General features: G+C 41.1%; 1 protein-coding gene across 1 annotated transcript in view; it reads right to left on the bottom strand.

The window, feature by feature from the left end:
- Positions 1 to 22,555, bottom strand: part of LOC127414492 (cadherin EGF LAG seven-pass G-type receptor 3-like) — a 56,730-nt gene extending 34,175 nt beyond the window's left edge. Inside the window, exons 1-5 of the mRNA XM_051652546.1 lie at positions 17,557 to 22,555; positions 9,300 to 9,637; positions 8,412 to 8,700; positions 1,526 to 1,748; positions 67 to 182 (exon numbers count right to left, since the gene is read on the bottom strand). Of these exons, the coding sequence (XP_051508506.1) occupies positions 67 to 182; positions 1,526 to 1,748; positions 8,412 to 8,700; positions 9,300 to 9,637; positions 17,557 to 22,555 (5,965 nt within the window). The remainder of the gene's footprint in view (positions 1 to 66; positions 183 to 1,525; positions 1,749 to 8,411; positions 8,701 to 9,299; positions 9,638 to 17,556) is intronic.
- Positions 22,556 to 22,991: the final 436 nt, after the last annotated feature.

Genomic DNA, 22,991 nt, shown 5'->3' with positions numbered 1-22,991 from the left:
AGAATAGCATAATGGTGTGATGTGTGACACACACACACACACACATACACACTCACTGTAATTTACCTGTGGAATATTTAAGAACCACTTGTCCGTCCAGTATCTCCAGAGCAAGGAAGTCATGTTTCTCATTAAATCGACCATTGTAGAAAAGTAAACCATTACCTTCCAATGTGGCAAACCTATAAAACACATTTAAAGTTCATCAAAGGTCTGGAATGACTCATAACTGTTCCATTAAATGTTTAATGTGAAGTCCATAAATGGTTTTTAGAGCAGACTCAGCATAGAGTGATCTCTAAAATAATCCATTAGCGCAGTCTCCATTTCTGGTGAGGAAACATTAAGCAAAACTTTTTTTAAAGTCAAAGATTCAAATTAGTTTTATTCATTTCAAGGGAAACCATTCTTACTGCATGTTAAACAAATATAATGATTTGGACTTGTCATTTACAGTAATTTTGATTAAATATCCAAATAGATGTAATTACTTCATTTTAGATATTTATTCTCTCTTACCCAACTGAAAAGACCATCTTAGACCAGTATAGCTGCTAGATCAATGTAGCCATGTTTTTCACCAGCAAAAAAAAAAAAAAAAAAAAAAAGAAGCTGGTTGACCAAAGGAGGCTTGCTAGTTAAGATAGTTAAGATCCCAGGCAGGCATACCAGCATTCCATGCTGTGGGCCAGCATCCAAAACACAACATATGCTGGTGAACAGCAATGCTGGCCTTTTTAACAGTGTACCTGTACATACATTTATAGCTGACATGTTTAATTTGATTATCCTCTGGGTTTAACAAAAAATAAAAGTGCAGAAATGTGAACTGAAAACAGCTTTTAGTTTTGTCCAAACAAAGGCCTGAGCTGTGAAAGGGATGGTCCCTGTTTTACGCTCTCCTTCTAGATTTAAAAGTATGTGTTATAGAGCAGCACCAGTCCATACATTACATAATGTAACGCAATGGTCTTTCACTGCAAGACTTTAACAAAGTGAGAATGACAAAGAGTGAATCATTTATTATTCTGGAGTATCTAGGGAGATGATAGAAGGTTATGCCCTTTTCTGGAAGTGTTGACCATGTTAATAAATAAAATACCTCTGTTTTTGCCACCCTGGAGATTACAACATAAATCCATTATATTATCTCTACGCCATAGCAAACAAACCCTAACCAACCATAATACATGACCGAAAAATAGCACTCACAAGAGTAAGTAGATAAAACAAGACAGGATGAAAGAAAAGGGAAGGAGCTATTAGATGGACAGAAAATATAAGGGAGAGGAGAGAAGGAAATACATAGATCACAAAGGGAAAAACTGGATTTGTAATATTTAAATATTTAATTATATTTAACACCAAAGGACTCCTAAAAGCCTAAAGCATTCCCCTCTACAAAAATAAATCCTTGTGATCTCTTAAACAGTTTTGAACCTCAGGCTCATAACTAAAGATTGGACTACATGGTCCATTAACTAGCATGTTAGGTGACAGATGTGTCTGTGTGCATTTTACTCACGAGAGAGAGATGGAGAGGTGAAATCGTTGTCGAAGGCCTCTGAACATGATGAATGATTTTGGCGGGAAGGATCTGGTGGTGACAGAGCAGTAAGGCCTCTCATAACCTCCTGTAGGACACTCACACCTGAAACCCCCTCCAGAGAGCTCGCGACACGTACCACCATTGCGACAAACACCTGCCACACACTTCCCAGCACGCCGGTCAAACTCACACCGCTCACCTGAAACAGAAAAGAAGATAATACATTTAAAACACATACAAAACAATCACACACTGCATCATTTTAGGGTCCCATGTAAAACCAAGAAAACAATCAGATTCAAGCTCCAATAAACAAAATGCATTCACACACTGTCCACCTTTTCACACCTTCACAATACACCCTGCTAAAAAAAATGGCACTTAAACCAGCCTTAGCTGGTTTTAACTGGTTTAAGCTTGTCTAGCTGGTCTCCCTGCCTGGCTAAGCTGATGCTCAGCTGATTGAACTGGTCGGCCACCTGGACCCCAGCCTGGCCAGTTGAAAAGAACCCAAATCCCCCCTAAAACCACCAAATGGATCAGCCTGACCAGGTTGGGAGACCAGCCAACCAGCTAAGGCTAGCTGTTTTTTTCAGCAGACAGTATAAATCATGCACATATTCCTGCCCACTGAATTGTTCAATTGAATTTTAATCAATTTTAACATTGAGGAGCTAAACATTAACTTGACTGTTTAATATAAAAAAGAGCCTTTAAATTGTACTATGTCTTATTGTGGTACAGGGAGGGCCTGGCTCACACACACTCTTCTAAACTGCTGGCAGGATTTGTGGAATCTCTGTAAAAACCTGTAGACAGGGAAGCCCCAATGGACCAATAACCCCCACACTCACATTCATACACAAAGCAGTTGTTTGGGTGTAAAACATCAGCAGATCCTGCCCTTAGGCATTATAATGCTGAGCCAAGAATGAGCCAGAGTCTGGCACTGTGATGTACCAGAAATGTGTTGGCGAGCCTCTGGCAACAGTTAAATAAAACACATTAATATGAAAACCTCTGACACAGACACACATGTAGACTACTCTATCTCCCCTTTGTGAGAGTGTGAAAATGTTGCCTTTAAAAGCATTTCAAACTCTGAACCACCACCACAAAAAAAAAAAAACAACAAACAAACAAAACAAAAAAAACACATACACGTACACACGCATAAACCAAACATGCTTCAGGATAAACATAAGGAAAGACTCAAACCACATGCAAACAAACCAACAGTGTTTACACTAACCGCTGGACATGCATGCAAATTAGCCACACATTCACACACAAACACACACACACAAACACACCCCCAAGAAGCATATTTAAAGAAGCTCAGTCCAGCCTTTTTCAAACTGGCTATTTAGAATTATTTGCATATTCAACATTAAAGAGAGGCATTAGCATATTCATCATAGCTCACAAACATATCACCTGAAGAGGGAAAAGAATTTTAGCACAGTGTCCTCTTGATGGAACCAGTCTAACTGAATATTCAAAAGCCATATAAAACATGTTTCTGTGGCCAAAAAATACATAAAACAAAAATGTATAAGTAGGCTACAGTCGCTGAACAACAAAACTGAACTTAACTTTTCCTTCTAATTTAACATAAAAATCATCATTATAAATCATTTAGGAAGAACAATCTTATTTTATTCTCATGGCAGGATTCATGAATTCCAATGCCTTTGCTACATTCATTTACTAAAAGACAGGCAGATTCTAAGGAGGCTCCAAACATCTAAGAAGTACAAGTTGCTTGTGATGATCCTCATTTATAAGTCACTTTGGAAAAAAGTGTCTGCTAAATGATTACATTTAAATATAAACATAAACTATAGTCTGATCTATAGATAATCAGCAGTAGAAAATTTGTCATGTCTGTGCGGCCACAACAATAAATACATTTGATCCCTCTCTTTGGAAGGCACACAGACCTCAGAAGACTTCTGGGGCAGGTTGCACCAGCTATACGTAAGTTACAACTTAGCATAGTTGTGTCGTAAATGGGCACTAAGTCACTAAGTCACAATTTACGCACTACTAAATATGTGAGCGTTGCACCATTAAACTTAGGAAGAACGTAACCCAATGTATGAACTAAATATTTATGAAAGCCTCCGACCAGGAGTAACAGATGGAGTATAAAAGCAGACTCATTTTATGACATCAATGAGCTCATGTTTTGCGTTACAGGCTCCAGTCCTTTCGACATACAGTATGATGTTGACATTTACACTCTTTTACATTTAAGAGAGAGAGAGAAATTTTTTTTACTTTTAAGCGGCTCTTCAGCATGAAACCGTTCTAAAGGTGCAGTTTTCAGGGTGCGTCACCCAGTGTCAAGTTTCAACACATTCAAAATATATATATGATATTAAAATGAATAAATGTCTGTTTTTCCAGCCTGTTGTATCAGTATTTATTTATCATCCCTCATTTATTTTAGATACAGTTCCTATATAGTATTCTTTACACAGGGCAAATATAGCCTACTATTTATCAAATCTACATTTATTATATATCGTATTTTAATGGGGATATAATTTATTACAGCTGACAGTTACGTGAGCAAACAAGGTTTGAACATCAACCATAACAAGATAAAACTAAAATGCATGGCTTTTCAACACTTTTGTGTCATATTTTAATTTGCCTTAAGAACAGGTGGTGCAATCAAATTAAGCACTGACTTAGTTATAAACTAACTAGTAGTTACTAAGCCCTTATGTGAACTTTACGTCCCAAATTACGTAAGATCTTAGGCACAGCTGGCACAACCCTACCCTGGTTTCTAGTTGGTCCAAGATGCACATTAGTTGGTCCAAGCAGGGAGACCATCTTGGACCAGCTACCAGCTGGTCATACCAGCTAAAGATTTTTGGAACATGGCAGCTGGTCAACCAGCTTGGACCAGCTCCCATGTTCCAAAACACAGCTACCAGTTTAAGCTGGATTTTCCTGCAGGGTTATGAAATTGAAATTGGAGTTTTGTGGTTTTTAGTCCATTAGCTTGGAGGTCATCAGCAATTGTACTCCTAAAAGTTATTAAAAATTAACTTTTAGCAGTTACAATTATTCAAAATTTACAATCATCTTTTCCAGAGGAAACGAAACAAATATGTTGATGACTCAGCTTTCACTCAGGAACTTGCCGAAATGTCTGCCCAATTACCACTGTCTCCTTAAGATGATTCGCTTATGTTTTCCTCTTTTGTAAGTCGTTTGGATAAAAGTGTCTGCCAAATGAATAAATGTAAATGTAAATGTAAATGTAAATGTCTGCCCAATCAAATGCTCTCTAGAGTAAGAATGCCCCTCCCCCTAATACCACTTGCCACTGACTAGCCACTAAATCATGAACCATGGCTGTGATGTAAACTGAAGGCTTTTGGTTATTATTTTTAAGGACAAGCCCTTAAATAGGCTCCGCCCCAACTTCATCTTTCAACAGGAAATAATTCAATGACATTAAACTGTGCTCTTAAAGCCATTTTATGGGGAAACTTTACACATATTAAACTGTAAGCACAAAGATAATCTGTCCAACACAAAGAGAAATGTGTTAAAACATTTGGATCGTCTGACATTTACATGCAAGCAATTATGGGGGAAAAAAATCACAGCTCCTGCTCACAGAGCACGTCACACATACTCAGATATCCAACAGCAATTTCTTGAACCTCCTCAATCAGAATGACCAGAAACACACAAATATAACCCTGCATGAATTTCCATTGCTAGTAAGTGCTGGTCTTGCTAACAGACCATCTATGATGTTTACTAGCAAACCTTAGGTGGTGACGCTGTTCAACCAGCAGGGAATATCTTGTACATTAATATAACATACACTGATCAGCCACAACATTAAAACCACCCGCCTAATATTGTGTAGGTCCCCCTCGTGCCCCCAAAACTGCACCAACCCACATTCTGAGATGCTGTTCTTCTCACCACAATTGTACAGAGCAGTTATCTGAGTTACTGTAGACTTTGTCAGTTCAAACCAGTCTGGCCATTCTCTGTTGACCTCTCTCATCAACAAGGCATTTCCATCCACAGAACTGCCGCTCACTGGGTGTTTTTGGCACCATTTGGAGTAAATTTTAGAGACTGTTGTGTGTGAAAATCCCAGGAGATCAGCAGTAGTAATAATAGAAATATTAAAACCAGCCCATCTGGCACCAACAATCATCCATGCAATTATCTAATCAGCCAATCGTGTGGCAGCAGTACAGTGCGTAAAATCATGCAGATACGGGTTAGGAGCTTCAGTTAATGTTCATATCAACCATTTGGACCGTGGCATGATTGTTGGTGCCAGACGGGTTGGTTTGAGTATTTCTGTAACTGCTGATCTCATGGGATTTTCACACACAACAGTATCTACAATTTACTCCGAATGGTGCCAAAACCAAAAAATATCCAGTGAGTGGCAGTTCTGTGGATGGAAATGCCTTGTTGATGAGAGAGGTCAACAGAGAATGGCCAGACTGGTTTGAACTGACAAAGTCTACAGTAACTCAGATAACTGCTCTGTACAATTGTGGTGAGAAGAACAGCATCTCAGAATGCTATTCTGAGATGTGGGTTGGCGCAGTTTTGGGGGCACGAGGGGGACCTACACAATATTAAGCAGGTGGTTTTAATGTTGTGGCTATTGATGTATGTTCAAATACAAAAATATAAACAAATGCTCACAAATTACAAAGAGGTGCTCTATACACACACAAGACAACCACAACAAATACATATTCACCTAAATGGACACAAAGAGCATTCAAGCACAGTTATCTAGACATGGACAAAAGGTGAGCCTTCAAGTACACATATGCTCTCATGCACATCAGCACACTTAAACAAATCTCCACTGATTCTCAGCAGGCTAAGAATCACAAAAACCAGTCAGGAAAGGCTTCAAAACCCTCTTTCCATCTCTCTGCAAATATCTCCCCATCTTTAATCTTTCTAACTTTAGTCTCTAGATACCTTTGTCCTTTTATATTTGTGTCTGGTGCTCTCGCTTTCCCTCTCCAATTCTCCAGCTGTTCACTTTTTCTGAATAACTGAACTTCCTGACTTACTGTTAAGAGCTCTTCCCACTTTTTCTTCCTCTGTCTCTCTCTCTCTCTTTTTCCCTCTCCTCCCCTTTACCTATCTCCTCATCCCCTTGGCAGATTTGGTAATGTATTCTCTCCCCTTCGTTCACATGATATTTAATTCATCAAAGCTATTCTTCTCCTCTTGGGCTAAACCACCATCTCTACCCAACCCCCACAATTATTACACATGGTATGACCCTCAGGGGATCCTGCATCTGCCCCTGCTGTCATCCTTCCGTTACACTACTCTCTCACTCTTTCACTATCTCTTGCTTTATAGAGTTTGTATTGCTAAGAGTTGTGTGTTTAACTTCAGACTGACTTCTTAGCTGACAGTTTAGATCTGTTTCATCTTTTTGACCACACACACATGGATATGCAGTATCACCAGTCGCAACTATCTCAGCCTCATATTGCATGCCCACTGAATGCTTACAGTCTGTTTACTGACCATCTGATGCATATTCCAAACACAAGGGGCATGCTCTATTCTGATTGGCTGGCTGCTACACAATTTCTGGGAGTCAGAATGCTTCTGGATTTTGCAAGGCTCATGGCATTAAAGTGATTGTTCATCCAAAAATTACAATTTGGTCAACTTACCCTCATGTCATTTCAAACCCGTATGAATTTCTCTCTAAAGCAGAACACAAAATGAGATGTTTTAATGAATATTGCAGTCTGTCTTTTCAGTTCAATGGTGGTTGATAGTGACTCACTTTAAAGCTTTAAAAAGTACCCAAAAGTGTCATAAACGAAATCCATGTGATTCACGTGTCATATTTCAAGTCTTCTGAAGGAAGACAATAGGTTTTGATGAGAAACAACCCAAAAGTCGTTTTCAGCTAAAATCTTGACGTCCGTTGTACATTCATGAGGGCTATAAGAGAACCTTGTTCACGCGAGAACTTGTGTTGCTTAGTGCTGAAAACATCGCTAGTTCTCGCATGAACACACAATCCACTGTGAACCAGCTCATGAATGCGTAACGGATGCCAAGATTTTTACTGAAAAATTACTTACATTTTGGGTTGTTAACATATGCCTTCAGAAGACTTTGAATATGATAAGAAAGAAAGCCATATGGGTTTGGAACGACATGAGAGTGAGTAAATTATTTCATAATAATTTTCTTATACAGATTTTGAAAAGTTTTGTTTGATGCACTTAGTAGCAAGTAAACCCAATATCCTCGGGCATTTGTTTGTTTTCAGAGTTAAGTTTATGAAATAAAAATGATAATCACAATGTCTACATAAATTGTCTACAGATCTCTGAGGTGTTTTCTGTTCAACTTTTCTTAGAAAATGCTTTGTCATTATTTAAGTGTGCTGCCACTTTATTGCTCGCTGGTCTATTTTTGTGGTATCATTGATTTCACATTCTGGTCAGATGAGCTTCCTGTCTGAGAGGGCAGTTCTTGGCCAGTATAACCTGCACAATGAGTATGCAGTTTGCAAGACTTCACACCATCTAAAAATCACACGCATTAATACTACCCTACAACCCTATGCCAAAACTGAAACTTTTTTATTTGTATCTGAGCATAGTTGAGCCAAACCTGTCTGTCCCAGGACAGATCATAGTCTAAGAGACCCGATTTCAGTTATAATTCAATTTTGACAAATTGTGTAGTTACTGGTTTTTGCATTTGCAGAGTAGAATACATCCCTCACTGAAATACACAAACCCACTCTCACCTGTGTACTCTACATACACATACACACTCCTGTGCACTCTATGTACACTCTTACCCGTGTAATCTTCTCGACAGATGCAGGTGTACCCTCCCTCCCTGCGAGCACACACTCCTCCATTCATGCAGGGGTTCGAGTAGCAGAGGTTAATTTCAATCTCGCAGTAATCTCCGGTGAACCCCGCCGGGCAGCGGCAGCGCAGGCCTGTGATTGGATGTATGGGCCGGAACAGTGTTGATGGGGAGGCAATAAAGGGGGCTGAGCTGTTGAAGCGGAGGACACTGATGCACTTCATGTAGTTCTGACACGGTTCACGCAAACACACATTATCATCAAACGGGAGAACCTGCCAGAATACACAACGTGGTGTCAGAGAAGTGTAAATGTGTGTATGTGTGAGTGTGCATTTGTTTGTGTACACAGTGGCTGCAAAAAAATATTTGGACATTAAAGCCACCCTTGATGCATGAATGTCACTGAATTAGATAAAAAAATATCAAACCAAGTTAAAGATCAATATGGCATTTATTTAAACAAAAATATAGCATAAGTACACTTCTTAAGCAAAACATTTCACAAAAGAAGTTTGTTAGGTTTTAAACTATCAAACAAATTAATCAAAAACATTAAAAATTATATACAGTACTGTTCAAAATTCAGACAAAAATTACGTGGACACTTTCTGGATGACAAACTTGTGAAATATGTGAAATATGTCCATAGTTAATGTGATAAACTACACCTGTGGGGTATCCTCAATTGGAAGATCAGTTCATAAATGAAGCAAATGCAATTTATTTTATTCTAAAAAAAGAAGTAGGGTGATTATGGTGTGGGTTTGGGTTAGTCTATAATAATTATAATTAGCTCTATATAACATGAACAGAAGTATATGGTAAGTCCTCATTTAGATAGGTAAGTAAATATCCTATATGTGTGCATTACCTCCATATGTGCAAGGGCATTGAGTCTAGGCCTGTTGAGGTAGAGCTGCTCCTCTAGTGCCTCTGATGGGAAAAACTGTCCTCCTGGCAATGCAGCTGAGAAACTAACATTAAGCACCTTTCCAGCATCTGCATCCGGCTGTATGTTAAACACAAACACATCGTCAGGAGAAACTGACAGCACTGCTGACACCCCTTCCAGGAAGTGAGTGAGCAGAGGGGATAGGAAGTGCTCCTGGGACATGTTCTGGAGTCGCACTGTGATGCTGCTGCTGAGCATCTCCTCTGTGATGATGAAAACCCGCAAAACACACTGAGCACTGACGCTGTGAATGCCATCTGAAACAAATGGAGTGTGAGAGAAAAGAAAGAGAGAAGAAGTGAGACTCAGACAGTTATAATGGGTCAAATAAAAACAAGGCCTGATCTTAAAATAATAAATCAAATTTAAAGTTTGATAAGAATCTATCACACAAATCTATCGTATTGCTTCAGAGGATTTGGAATATAGCACATGAGTCACATGGACCACTTTTATCTGTTATGGTGCTTTTGCATCCTTTTTGTAAGCTTGAAAGCCTCAGTCCCCATTCATTGTAATCGCATGGAAAAAAACGATCTGTGGGCTACAATTGTTTGAAATTTCTCCTTTTGTGTTCTATGAAAGTCATGTGAGTATGTAATGAAATGAAGATAGACAGAATGACAGAATGTACATGTTTGTGTGAAATATCCCTTTAAAGATGTCTAACAGCCCAATAAATCAGAATAACATCACTTCAGTCTCTCTGACAGAAAATGCTCACACAATCTATCTTTTACTCAACTGCAATTTAAACTCAAGCTCTTGATGTTGTAGCTGTATTACTTTAGAGGTCCATCTCAACATGCACAACTGAGTCAGGTCGGTGTCAGTAGTGCTCACAACATCATCTACAGCTCACTGACTGTGAAATTAGCAACATTCTACAAAGTGAACCATGCATATCCATCAAAAGCACACATACCTTGTGCTCATGCACGTACATACATCCAACCTCACACATACACACAGAAAGTTCTTCTGTCCATCCTGAACTCTTTACAGTAAAAGAGAGAGAATAGGAAAGAGAGTTGCGCATTTTGCGGCCCTCTTCATCCAGTTGCAGCACGTTTGGCATAACGCGGCGACCCATTTCAGCTTATTGCAACCCGATCAGCCCCCTTTCGCGGCCGGCCCGCCGGGAAAAGTCCCGGTTGTCCCTATGGCCAGTCCATCCTTCTGCTTGTACATATCTATAGCAGTTTGAGTTTAAACATTAAGGCCACTGGCTGTAACTTTGGACCTTGAACCCACTTTTGGGCTGTGAGTTTGAAAATGCACTCCATTTCACCATTATCATTATAGCTACCACTGAAGCATATGGGAGTGCTGTTAGTGTTTGAAGGAATTTGGCATTCCAGTACCACTAACAACCTGCCAGTCCAAGCAATTCTGACTCATTTTGTTCAGCATTGTCCTTGATGTTTCTATGTTGTAACATCGATTTTCCCATTTTCTAAATGATGCTTTGACAAAAAAAATAAAAATAAAAAAAAAACAAACAAAAAAAAGTGCATGAATGTGGTTTCTGTAAAGTGAATCTGACTTGAGTGAAAGAAAATTACAGAGCATGGCGTGATTCAGCAGAGAGCAGGAGCGAGAGAGAGAGAGAGATAAAGAGAGATATGGACTTGGGGTGTGGGGTGAGGTAGCTGGAAAAGAGGAGTCAGAGATGGGAAAGAATAAAAGCATAGGACATAAAATGAAGGGGGGTTGAAAAAGAGACGTTAGATCATAATGCCAACCCTTTCAATGTCAAACCTTTAACGCTGATAAACGTTTCTAATAAAATTCACCATCCATCTTCCACTCCTCTCTCTTATAAACACACAGACACAAAAATGCTTTCTTCACAACTACACCTGCCTTTTTAATTCACAAATTTAAAATTAAAACCAAATGGAGTCCTTAAAGTCAACGTGAATCCCTGTTTGCAACCTATTTTACAACTGTAAATTGAAAGTATTTCCAAATTTAACAGGATATTCAGTGAAAAAAAATGTAGCGCAGGACTTGATTTTATTAATCTGGAATTGATTGGATTGTGACCCAACTGTGAGTTTGCTAAAATAATGCCTTAAAATCTATTTAGCTATTGGTTAACATGTCAACAAGGTAAGGTGACATCAGCAGAATTTTGTTTAAAGATTATGATGACACTTTTTTTTTATTTGTAATAACGTGCATCAATGAATCGTTCACAATAACAAAATGCATTAGGAAAGCAAATAGGGTCCGTTTTGATTTCATGAAAAGCCTGTAGGTTTCTTTTGCTCAACACTCCAAACACTGTATGTATCTATTGTTTGTAAATTAGAGTTTAGGTCAAATTATTCTTACAGTTTTCATAGTGATTGAGTGTTTGACTGTGGTTTTGTTTGTAAGGCACAATGTGCGAGTGTCTATAAGAGGACGACCGTCATGGCTTGATGTTTTTAATATCACTGGATGTCTCAGTGTCTAAGGAGATTATATCCTCCTTTGATGAAATGCCACCCAGAGTGAGAGAGAGAAATAAAGAGAGCGAACAGAGTTAGAGAAGAAAGGATGGATGCAGGGAACCAGGAACACATAGTGTTTACATAGACGACAGAAAGATGAAGGCAATCTCTAGCTGAAAAGAGAACCAGGAGAGTGTGTGTTTGTGAGCAAGACCGAAATGAAGACAAGACCGATAGAGAGGTGGGGGAAGGGTATGAGGTGGCAGCTGGTTTGATTACAGGATTATAAGGCAGTGGCTCCCTACTGACCTCCGGAAAACACTCTCTCTGTGCCTTTCTCTCTTTAACACGCCACACAGCCATTAAACTAATGCACTACAAAAACATATGGTGCAAAATGCAACTGAGGCCAATCAGAATTTTCTCAGAATTTTTTTTATGTCATACTCCTATTAGAACTAAGGCCAAACGATAAAGAATAGCAAATTATAGCAAAGTCATCAAAGAGACTTAGGTGCATGCTGCTTTGACTTGGGCCAGTAAGCACCCAGAATATTGTAGCAACCACCTAGCAACGCCCTAGCAGCCACCCAGAACATCCTAGCAACCACAATACAATATTCTTAAAACACTCAGGATACTTTAGCAACCGTATAGCACTGCCTTGGCAAGCACCCACAGCATCTTAGCATCATGGCAGCGAGTTTTGAATGGGCAAGTAATTATACATTTTTATTTTCTTCAGAACATGCAAAAATCACATTTCTAAATTGTTTAAATACTGACTTAGTTCATTGATTTATTGCACACAAACACACATAAATACACGTGCACACAGCTATTTGTGTTTGTGAGAAGCACCAGTAGGCTAAATGCACAAATCGAGCCATTACGCATAGTCAATAACACACACACTTTTAGAAACGTTATTAAGAGCTGTGTGACAGATTTCAAAGAGCATCATTTTCTATTTCTTTCATCTGAAATAATTTCACTTCAGCCAATTCAAAGTCAGGACTCTACTCTGAAAAGCTGAACACAGCGGGTCTTTCCTTTCTCTATTCCTCCCGCTGTGCAATCACTCATCCCCCATTCACCTTCATCCATTTTTGAGTCTCTGTTCCTCTTCAATGTTTACTTACCTTTTCTTCCTCAATCTATTTTCCTACCTTTCCTCTATACCACTCCCTCACTTCATACTTAACTGTATCTCTCTTTCTCTCTCCCTTCTCCCTTTAAATGTTTTATAATCCAGCTCACTTACCCAGACTAAAGTGAAGTTTATTTTAGGCTCCTTTTGCTCAGGGAGATAATTTAGAAATACCTATGTGTGCCTGTGTGTATAGTATGTGTGTCTGTGTGATGATAACTTTAAAAGCCTGTTTTCTTTTTAAATGATTAAAAAGAATGTGGCCACACTTTGCCTAGAATTTGCAGACATGTACTCTTGGCATTTTCTTAACCAACCTCTTCAGGTATCACCCTGGAATGCTTTTTAAACAGTATTGAAGGAGTTCCCATCTATAATCTGGGCACTTAGTGGCTGCTTTTCTTAATTATTCGGTCCAAGTCATCCATTTCAAAAACTTTTATTTTTAAATAACATTTTAGTTTTGTAATAAAATAAAATAAATTTTTGTCTACAAAACTAATTTCAAACATTTAAGCATACGCCTTCAGATCAAAAGATTTTTTAAGATCATGAGAAACATTTCAGGCAAGTTACCCCAAACTTTTGAATGTCCTTTTTTTACTCTAAATCTTCTTTTTCACTTTCAATTTCAGATGTGAAAGTGAAACTAAACAGGTGCCACATGTGATTTACAGATGTAAAAGTGAAAGTGGAAATTTAGAGTAAGTTTTTTTTTTTATCTGTTTCTCACCCACACCTATCATATCGCTTCTGAAGATTCAACCACTGAAGTAATATGGATTACTTTTATGTTTCCTTCACGTTATTTTTGGAGCTACAAAGGTCTGGCCACCATTCACTTGCATTGTAAGGACCAACAGAGCTGAGATATTCTTCTAAAAATATTTGTTTGTTTTCTGCAGAAGAAAGAAAGACATCTGGGATGGCATGAGGGTGAGTAAATGATGAGAGAAGTTTCATTTTTGGGTCAACTATCTCCTTAAATGTGCTATATGTAAGATTGACAACAAGCATTTGAAATGGGTACTGCAGTCCAAATTCAAAATATTGGAGAGTTGTCTGCCCCGCCCCAGACTCGAAGCTCATGCGGGTTGCCAGAATGTTGACATGCAAATTAGCCAACTCAGCATCCGTTTTAAAGGATTTCTGGGCTTTAAGCTGTCTCCATCTTCCAAAGGCATCTCCAATATTTATCCTTGTTTTACTACACCTCTGGTCATGGTGGTTTTTAGATGGATGGCGAGGCTTTTTAGGTCAGATGGAATCTGTTATCTCTGATCGAGTTCGTTTGCTGGCTTCCATTGCTGCAGCACGCAGTGTTGTTTGCCTGCAGTCTTGTTCAAATCTGGCAACCCGGCGGTGTTGAAATACTATTGGTGAGTGGGCAGTGGGCGGGATCACACAGGCCAAAACATAAACAGAAATTCCGGCCCGGAATGGAAACTTCAAAGTAGAATATAATGGCTGTAGCATTGTTATCGGAGAAGCCAGTTTTTCAACTTAGCATGTTTCCTAATTCTCTAATGACATATTATGGTCATTTTATGATTTAGTACAGTAAAAATATTACATATAGCACCTTTAAGTCTTTCGTCTATGGAACACAAAAGGAGATGTTGAGCAGAATGGCAGCCTCAGTCACCATTCACTTTCATTGTATGGAGAAAAGATGCAATAAAAAGTTAATGGTGAGTGAGACTATCATACTGCATACTAACATACTGGAAGAAAGCAAGTCATATGGGTTTGGACCAACATAAAGATGAGTAAATAATGACAGAATATTCATTTTTAGGTTAACTATTCCTTTAAGCTGTAACGACAGCTGAAGAAATGTGAAAATGTATTTTTGTTAAGGTATTTTATTTATTCTTTTGTACAAATATTGTGTTGTTTGAGCTGTCTAAATCATTCTTTAAGCAGTGGGACTGCTGTTCTATATAGGTGAATGAACTTACATTTTGCTTTATGAACATAATTCCTGCAGGTGGAGCTCCTTGTAAACAGTGCCTTTCTGGTATCCTTGCTCATATTTTGCAAAAGTTAACAGATTTAAGATTTTATATGCTCCTGAGTTCGGATATAACTTTACACAGACAGGGTCAGTAAGCAATCCTAACACATTAATGTATAATGGGTTATTTTTGTGGCTACACTTGTTTTGTGTACATTACATTTACTGTGATGCAATGTTTGCCCAATAGAATGCCACTGTAAGTGCACTAGTGGAATTTTTGTATTTTATGTCTAAAATATTTTTTGTGTTAGGTAATCGATAGTATACCACAGATGTCGACAGAGCTTAAATTGTACTAAACTCAGAACATTCCTTTAGGCTAACTGTAATAACTAACCCTAACCCTAATCTTACAGACATTTTTTTGTCATTTTAACATACAGTAAGATAAATCAGTCCCTTAATGACGCTGTTTACCTAATGGGCCATGAGGTAGGTTCCCGTAATGTAAATGTTTCATGTTTTACTTTCACAAGGATTGCAAAAATCTGACACATACACACATACTCAGATACAGACAAATGCAGACACTCACTAATATTAAAAGAACTCTGACAATGAATTACTTGAAAAACAATGTTTCAAAACATTCATATTTCTAACCTAGCATGAGTCTCACGCGCCATGTAAGTGGTTTTTTACTATCACAAGTGATAGTTGTGACCTACTATCACAAACAATAGTAGGAGGCTTAGGTGTATTTGCCCTTTATTGCTGAAATTAGTCACCTAGAAATTTACTTCCACCCCCATTGGCAAAGAAGCAGAAACAAACAGAATGCACTCAACAACTGAGACCTACACATACTGTATGTATAAACTCACAAACGTCACTTAATATATGCTCAAACAAACCCAGATATAGGCATAAACAATGTGAATGCCTGCATGAATGCATTTTATACCATCTGATTACACACACATACACACACACACAAACAAATCTTGGGCACTGGTTTGACAGCTGATTACTGTGCTCCGTTTGTTTCCAAAGCCAGGCTTCCCCTAAGGACCCCCTATTACACTCAAAGTAAAGTAGAACAGAGAGAGAGAGAGAGAGAGAGAGAGAGAGAGAGAGAGAGAGAGAGAGAGAGAGATAAGAGGCTGTCTGTAATCCTCCATTAAACTACATTTACTTGTATGCATACACACACACACACACACACACACACACACACACACAAGAATGGAACATGTTCATTTAGCGATACATGCATTATCTCTAAGACCAATACTGCTTTGGTCACACTTTAAATGTGCATTTAGACATTGCCTCACTATGGACATAACAAAATAAACACACAGTTAACACATAAAACATCACACATCATATAGACTGATGCTTTGCTTGGAGAATGACAAGATAAAAGCGACATGAATCTTCAAACTATGTCAGCTCTTACAAACAATCAGTACTGTGCTCGTTAGTAAGCTGCAATGTTTTCTCTGGGTGAAGTGGAATACAAAGGAATTATTTAATAGGAAAATCCTTCAATTTAGCCTTTCATCTACCCTCAGGACATCAAAACTCGGATAAAATCACACAAAACAGAAGAAAGCAGCTCTGCCTGTTAAGATAAGCATACACATGCTTACACTCTCTTTATTAATTAAACCCTACAGAAAAAGATGTATATAATAGAAAAAGAGGGTGAACAAGGAACAGAGTGCAAATAAGCAGCGAGGCAAAAAGGAGTAAGGAATGAAGAACAGGAGGGGGGTGGATGGAGATGTGTGTATGCTTTCCTCAGAGAGAGAGAGAGAGAGAGAATTTTGCCAGAGGGTAACTGAGCTTTCCATAACACTGCAGTCTTACAAACTCCCCAACCTTTACGCCTTGCATACACATACACATACACACAAACTGCAAGAAAAGGTGTAACAATATCAGCAATATTGTTCGCCATCAGTCCAGTCAAGATTAAAATCCTGGCTTTTTTTTTTTTCTAGTGTAGACTGTTATAAATAACACACACAACAGCCACAAAACCACACAATTCATGTTACATTTACCATTTTAGCCACCATGTCTGTAAATAATAACAAGTCACCATTTAAAACTTTTCAAAAACCACAGTTACGTGCACTTCTAAGCAAATGCCATCAACAAAATCAGCCGTTGTGGCCAAGCAATTCTTGCCTCAACACTAATACTCTCTCGTGTTACCACTGAGACTCCATTAAAGGGTAATGTTACCTGCTAATACCAGTAAAAACCATTTCCACATAAAGTAATTCACATTGATCTTTAAATGTTTTACAGCGAACAGGCCTGCCAGTGAAGAGTCAGCTTTCTCCAAAGATATCTTGTATTCTTTCCATTCTTTCCTCTAACATAAACTATCCACTCTGACACACTGCCTCTAGCAATATTTCATAATAAGGCATTGAGCCATTTACAGTGCAGAAAAGAGTTAGCCAAACCAATTTGACCTGATTTGATTTTATCCTTGTGACCTTAATAGCCCTTACCTCATTTACCCATCTCCTCCTTTTCTTTCTCCCCTACCCTCTCACTCACATCTTTCCCTCCCCCTCTTCTTCTTTCCAATAATTTTGGTCTTACCAGTGACGGTGACCACCATTGGGGCCACCAGTGGTCGGTTGTTGTCCAGTTTTCGGCTCAGACGGATCTCTCCACTTGTGTGGTTTAGCAGTAGCAGATGCAGCTCATTTCCACGATCTATAGTGTAATAGAGACGATCCGAAACATCTGGGTCATGGGCTGGAACCCTTCCTATAACCCCACTTGGGAAAGTGTTTGAACGGTTGGATACAAAGTTGTTAAAGATTATTTGAAAGTCTTGCATTTGGGGCCCATTATCATTCTGGTCAACAAGTCGGATCCGCACTGTGGCCCGACTCACTAGTGGCGCTGATGTGGCTTGGACAACAATTACATACTCATTCCGTGTCTCATAGTCAAGGTCAATTAAAGAAGTGAGTTCCCCTGAAAAAATGTCCATTTGGAAGATTTCTGGAATATTGCCTTCCACAATCTGATACATAATCTGAGCATTTGGGCCCTCATCTGGATCTGTCGCTGTAATCTGAGCTACAACAGACCCAACAGCACTGTTCTCTTTCACTAGAACCTCAAAGTCATCAGCAGGGAAGACTGGAGCATTGTCATTGACATCCATAACACTGACTTGAATGTGTACAGGCGTTCGCTGAGGTGGAACCCCTCGATCCACGGCATATGCTGTCAGCTCATAGAATGGAACACTTTCACGGTCAAGTCTCCTGACAGTCCGGACTATTCCGGAAGTCGGTTCGATGGTGAAATCACCATCACCATCTTCTCCATTCTGGAATGTATACTGGACACGGCCATTGGCATGAGCATCACGGTCAGTGGCGGAGATTTGCAGAACACTAGTGAAGGGCGGGGCATCCTCACTGACGCCGCCCTGGTATCTGGGGCTCAAGAACTGAGGTGCGTTGTCATTAACATCATTAACATTAACCTCCACATATGTGGTGTCAGATTTTTGTGGGATTCCATTGTCACGAGCTGTAATGGCAAGAGTGTAGGTCATCTGGTCTTCATAGTCTAGTTCGGCTTGAAGTGTGATTGCTCCAGTTGCAGTATCGATACGGAACTGTGGAATGTTGTCCTCCAAATAGTAAGTGATGCGTGCGTTTTCTCCAACGTCTTCGTCTGTGGCACTTATAACCACCACGGTGCTGCCCGGAAGCCGGTCCTCATTCACACTGACTGAATAATGAGCGCTCTGGAACACTGGGCGGTGTGTGTTGGCATCTGTGATGTTGACGTGTACCTGACAGGTGTCGTGGAGTGTTCTGTCCGAGGCAGTAACTGTCAGCACATAGCGACGCTCCTGTTTGTAGTCCAAAGGCAGCGCTAAAGAGACCAGACCACCACCACTGGCTGTGCTAATGGCAAATCGATTACGTGTGTTTCCGCCAGTGATTTGATATGTGACTGCACTGTTTACATCACGGTCAACTGCAGTTACACTGACCACACTTGTGCCAACAGCAGCATCCTCATTGAGTCTGACATAATACTCTTTTTGAAGAAATTCTGGCCTGTTATCATTAACATCCATCACTGTGATCGTAACACTAGCTGTGGCAGAAAGGGGCGGGGTGCCATAATCCCGTGCCTCAACACCAAAAAAGTAGTGCTCTACTGATTCACGGTCAAGTTCTGAGCTCACTGTGACCCAACCAGTGGCAGCATTGATAACAAATGGTGTATCTGTGCCAGTCCCTGTTAAACGGTATTCCAGGCGTGCATTGTCACCGTTATCTGTATCAATAGCTTGTATATGGAGAATGGAGTGACCAATAGGAGCGCTTTCCAGCACTGTAGCCTGGAATGGCGTGGATACAAAGATTGGTGGATTATCGTTGACATCGGTGACCTGCACGCTCACAATTCCAGTGTTGTTGGAAAGAGGCGGACGGCCATTGTCCTGAGCGCGCAAACGTAGTGTGTATTCTCGTTCTGTCTCAAAGTCCAGTGGTGCGACTACCTGGATTTCCCCAGTAACGCTGTCGATCGCAAACTGTCCACGGCTGTTCCCACTAATAATGTTATAATGCACAGCAGCATTCCCATCTTTATCCAGGTCTGAAGCGCTAATTTTGAGGATTTCTGAATGTGGGCGAACATCCTCTCTAACAGCAACCACATATCGCTTTTGACTGAACTGTGGCACATTGTCGTTCTCATCCAACACAGTAATATGGACGCTAACAGTAGCCGATCTTGGACCTGGCTCTCTTCCTTGGTCACTTGCTTCAACCAGCAATGTGTAACGCTCATTTGCTTCTCTGTCAACAATGCCTCGTGTTGTAATCAATCCTGATCGTGGGTCAATCTCGAACGCAGAACGTGCAACAGCCGCACTTTCTCCAATAAACCGGTAACGTATGTTGGCATTAGCCGGTGAGTCGAGATCAGTTGCACGTAGTTGTAGAATAGGATATCCCTCTTCAACATTCTCTCTAATTGTCTCACGGTACTCTGTCTGCTCAAACACAGGAGAGTGATCGTTACGGTCAGCCACAGTGATGGTCACCATAGTTGTTCCAGAAAGGCGTGGTGAGCCGTGGTCTGTGGCAGTGACTCGGAAATAATGCAGGTCCATGTGCTCTCTATCTAGAATGTGTGTGGTAGAGAGAAGGCCAGTAATTGGGTCGATTTGGAAGTAATCCGTGGACCTGCTGTTCATTAAAGGGGCCATGCTGTAACTGAGTCTGCCAGCCTCACCAGCATCAGCGTCCTCAGCTGTCATAGTTATGACTGACGTACCAGGAGGCTGGTTCTCGGCGACCTGAACCTGATAGTTGTACTGGGGGAAATGGGGGTGTCGGTTAGCAGCTCTGCGGGAGCGCCCAACAGGCGGGACACCTGCCTGCTCTTCATCGTACCCCTGCTCTTCTCTTCTCTGCACTTTAACACTCTCTCCCTCTTTTTGTTTCATGGTGTTTAAATGTTTTTGTATGTTTTCTGCCCCATCTCCACTATGTTTAAGCTCAGTCCACATTCCCTCATTTTTGTCCCACTCTTTTATTTCTTCTCCCTCTCTGTCTGACTGAAAGGTTCCATTACCTTGACCTTTTCCTCCCTCTTTCGGTGAATTTGTGCCATTCTCCACTGCCTCATCCTTTGTGTCTTCTACAATCACCCACTCCATGCTTTCCTGGATTTCTCTCTCTACAGGCTGTCTGACACCCTTTCCCCTCACCTCTCCTTTCACTCCGCCCTCTGTCTCTCCCTCCCTCCTACCGCACTCAACAGGGGCCTCCAGCTGCTCCTCTTGCTGACTGACACCCTCTGCTTGTAATGACACCCGTTTACCGGATTTTAATTGCGGCCGTATGTCTCCCCCATCGGCGGTCAAGCTATCGTCAGCGTTGTAGTCATCGAGCTCTGCACCCGCAGAAGAGCAAGGATAGCGTGAGCTGTCCCGTTTTGTGAAGTCGCTGTCTTCACTGACAGAAATATATTGTGTTTCATTGACATTTTGATCATCAGGGCTGCTATTATTGTTGTTGTTATTATTATTACAATTTTTTGCGCAGTTGTTATTGTTGCTGTTCCAATTCCTCAGAGCCAAACTTTCAAGAAAGTTCACGGAGCTCGCGCTTGGCGCTGTCCACTGAGCGGCTGGTGCTGATTCTTCTCTCGCGCTCTCCGCGCGAGCACTGTGAAGTTGTGAGTCATAGAATCGTTTAGTGAAGTTTAGCTCAACTAGGAGGTAGATATTTGATGCATTAAGACCCCTGGTAGTGTCGGTAACAGATGAGTCAGCCTTGTACTCATCACTGATATTCGAGTCAAAGTGAGCCGCGCTGATTTCAGCTGATCTATGATAATTACCTTTTCTGTCATCAGACGGAGCTGTATCAACAGGAGAGATGTCGTCGCCCCAGTCAGCCTGTGGCATTAAATCCCAAGCAGTCTCGCGCAACGCATCAGTCCGTTTGAGTGCACAATTCAGCTCGTTGGGTTTACCAGCTTCGGCATTCACACATAGTAATAACGAGTTGTTGTATGAAAATGTGGTGTTTGTATTTTCTTCTGGCCGCCTTCCATAGACAGCAGAGCTTACGCCTACCGCGCGCCTCAGAGAGGTGTTGAACCGGTGCCAGTCACTGCTGTGCCAGGCTGGATGTCTTTCAGAACAACCTGTGCACACGACAGCAGCTTCCGTGATCCGGTGTGACTCGAGACAGCTGTTTGCTTCGCCCACTAGCTCCGGAGAGAGGTGCTGTACGCGTGGTTCTGTGCACCCACGGGCATTCTCAAACCCTGTTTTAAAAACATTCAAGGAGGCTGAAAGGGGACGGTCCGTTGTCGCTTCGTTTAATTTACTGGCGTCCAAAACAATGCAAGCCACACTAGAATGTGAATACTCTTTTGATAACGGCTGGGCTGGTCTCTTGTCAGCGCTAAACTCCCGTTTTACTCCCGTAGGCCTTGATTTCCTTTCCACGGTTCTACTGTTATCCACCTGCGAGCAAAACACAGCACAATCCAACTTCTGGTGCTCTCTTTGCACAACAGCCCTGTCCTTGGCGAGGTGTGGATGTGTCTGTGGCCACGAGCACGCTCTAGTCCTTTGTATAGTCCTCTTTTTGCCCCACTGAAATGGAGAGCCGAGAACATGAGAAACAACGCCCTTCTCTCCGCCGCCACCGTCACTCCAAGCTGGCTGATGATGACAGCGTCCGGTGTGCGGTGCCGGTTTTAATATACATATTCTAGAATTCCGGTATTCCAGACGCAACGGACCTGAGGAGATTCCCAATGCACCGGTTCGTAAGCATTGTTCGCACGTTAGACATTTAAATTGACGTCCACGCGTCCGTGCAGGGTGGATCTTCCAATTGCCCCCAGCCAAAGCCCCCGTTACCGTTCTGTCGTGCAAGCTGGCGCTTTGAGTGTCTCCGGGGGCTGGGTGGGTGCACGGGAAGCGGCAGAACGGCTGTGCTGCACTCCCCGGGATGACAGTGAACAAAGAGCTGAGGAGAAGGTATAACAACAGAGGCGAAAGCGAGCCCAAGTTCAGTAGCAGTGCAGCCATTAGTCTGGTGAAATCCTTTCTCTCTCCCCCCCTTTCTCCCCTCTCTCTCTCTCTTTCAGTCTTTCAGTCCTTCACTTCTAACATAAGTGTCTCTCTTTCTCTCTCCAAACGCCAGGGCTAAGTGACAAGCTCATCCACCTCCGCCGTGCTCCCCGGTCGCTCGGTGATCCCGGGAAGCTCGCATCTACTCTCGATGTTTGGTAGAGCTCCGGCTAGCAGCGGCACGAGCGCAGCATCTCTCATTCACATCCAACATGGCTCACAGCGAACCCGGTGCTACCCTCACTCCTCCTCCTTTCGCCTCTCTCTCTCTCTCTCTCTCTCTCTCTCTCTATCTGAGACTAGAATGGTTTGTTCCAGTGTGCACAAGGCTGGTTTCTCACTCATAGACGCCATGTCCACCACTGGAGAGGTACTTTACACGCGACAACCTATC

Source organism: Myxocyprinus asiaticus, chromosome 24, assembly GCF_019703515.2.
Source record: "Myxocyprinus asiaticus isolate MX2 ecotype Aquarium Trade chromosome 24, UBuf_Myxa_2, whole genome shotgun sequence".
NCBI lineage: Eukaryota > Metazoa > Chordata > Actinopteri > Cypriniformes > Catostomidae > Myxocyprinus > Myxocyprinus asiaticus.
The sequence above is the reverse complement of the archived record's forward strand: the minus strand, read 5'-3'. Positions and strand labels throughout refer to the sequence as shown.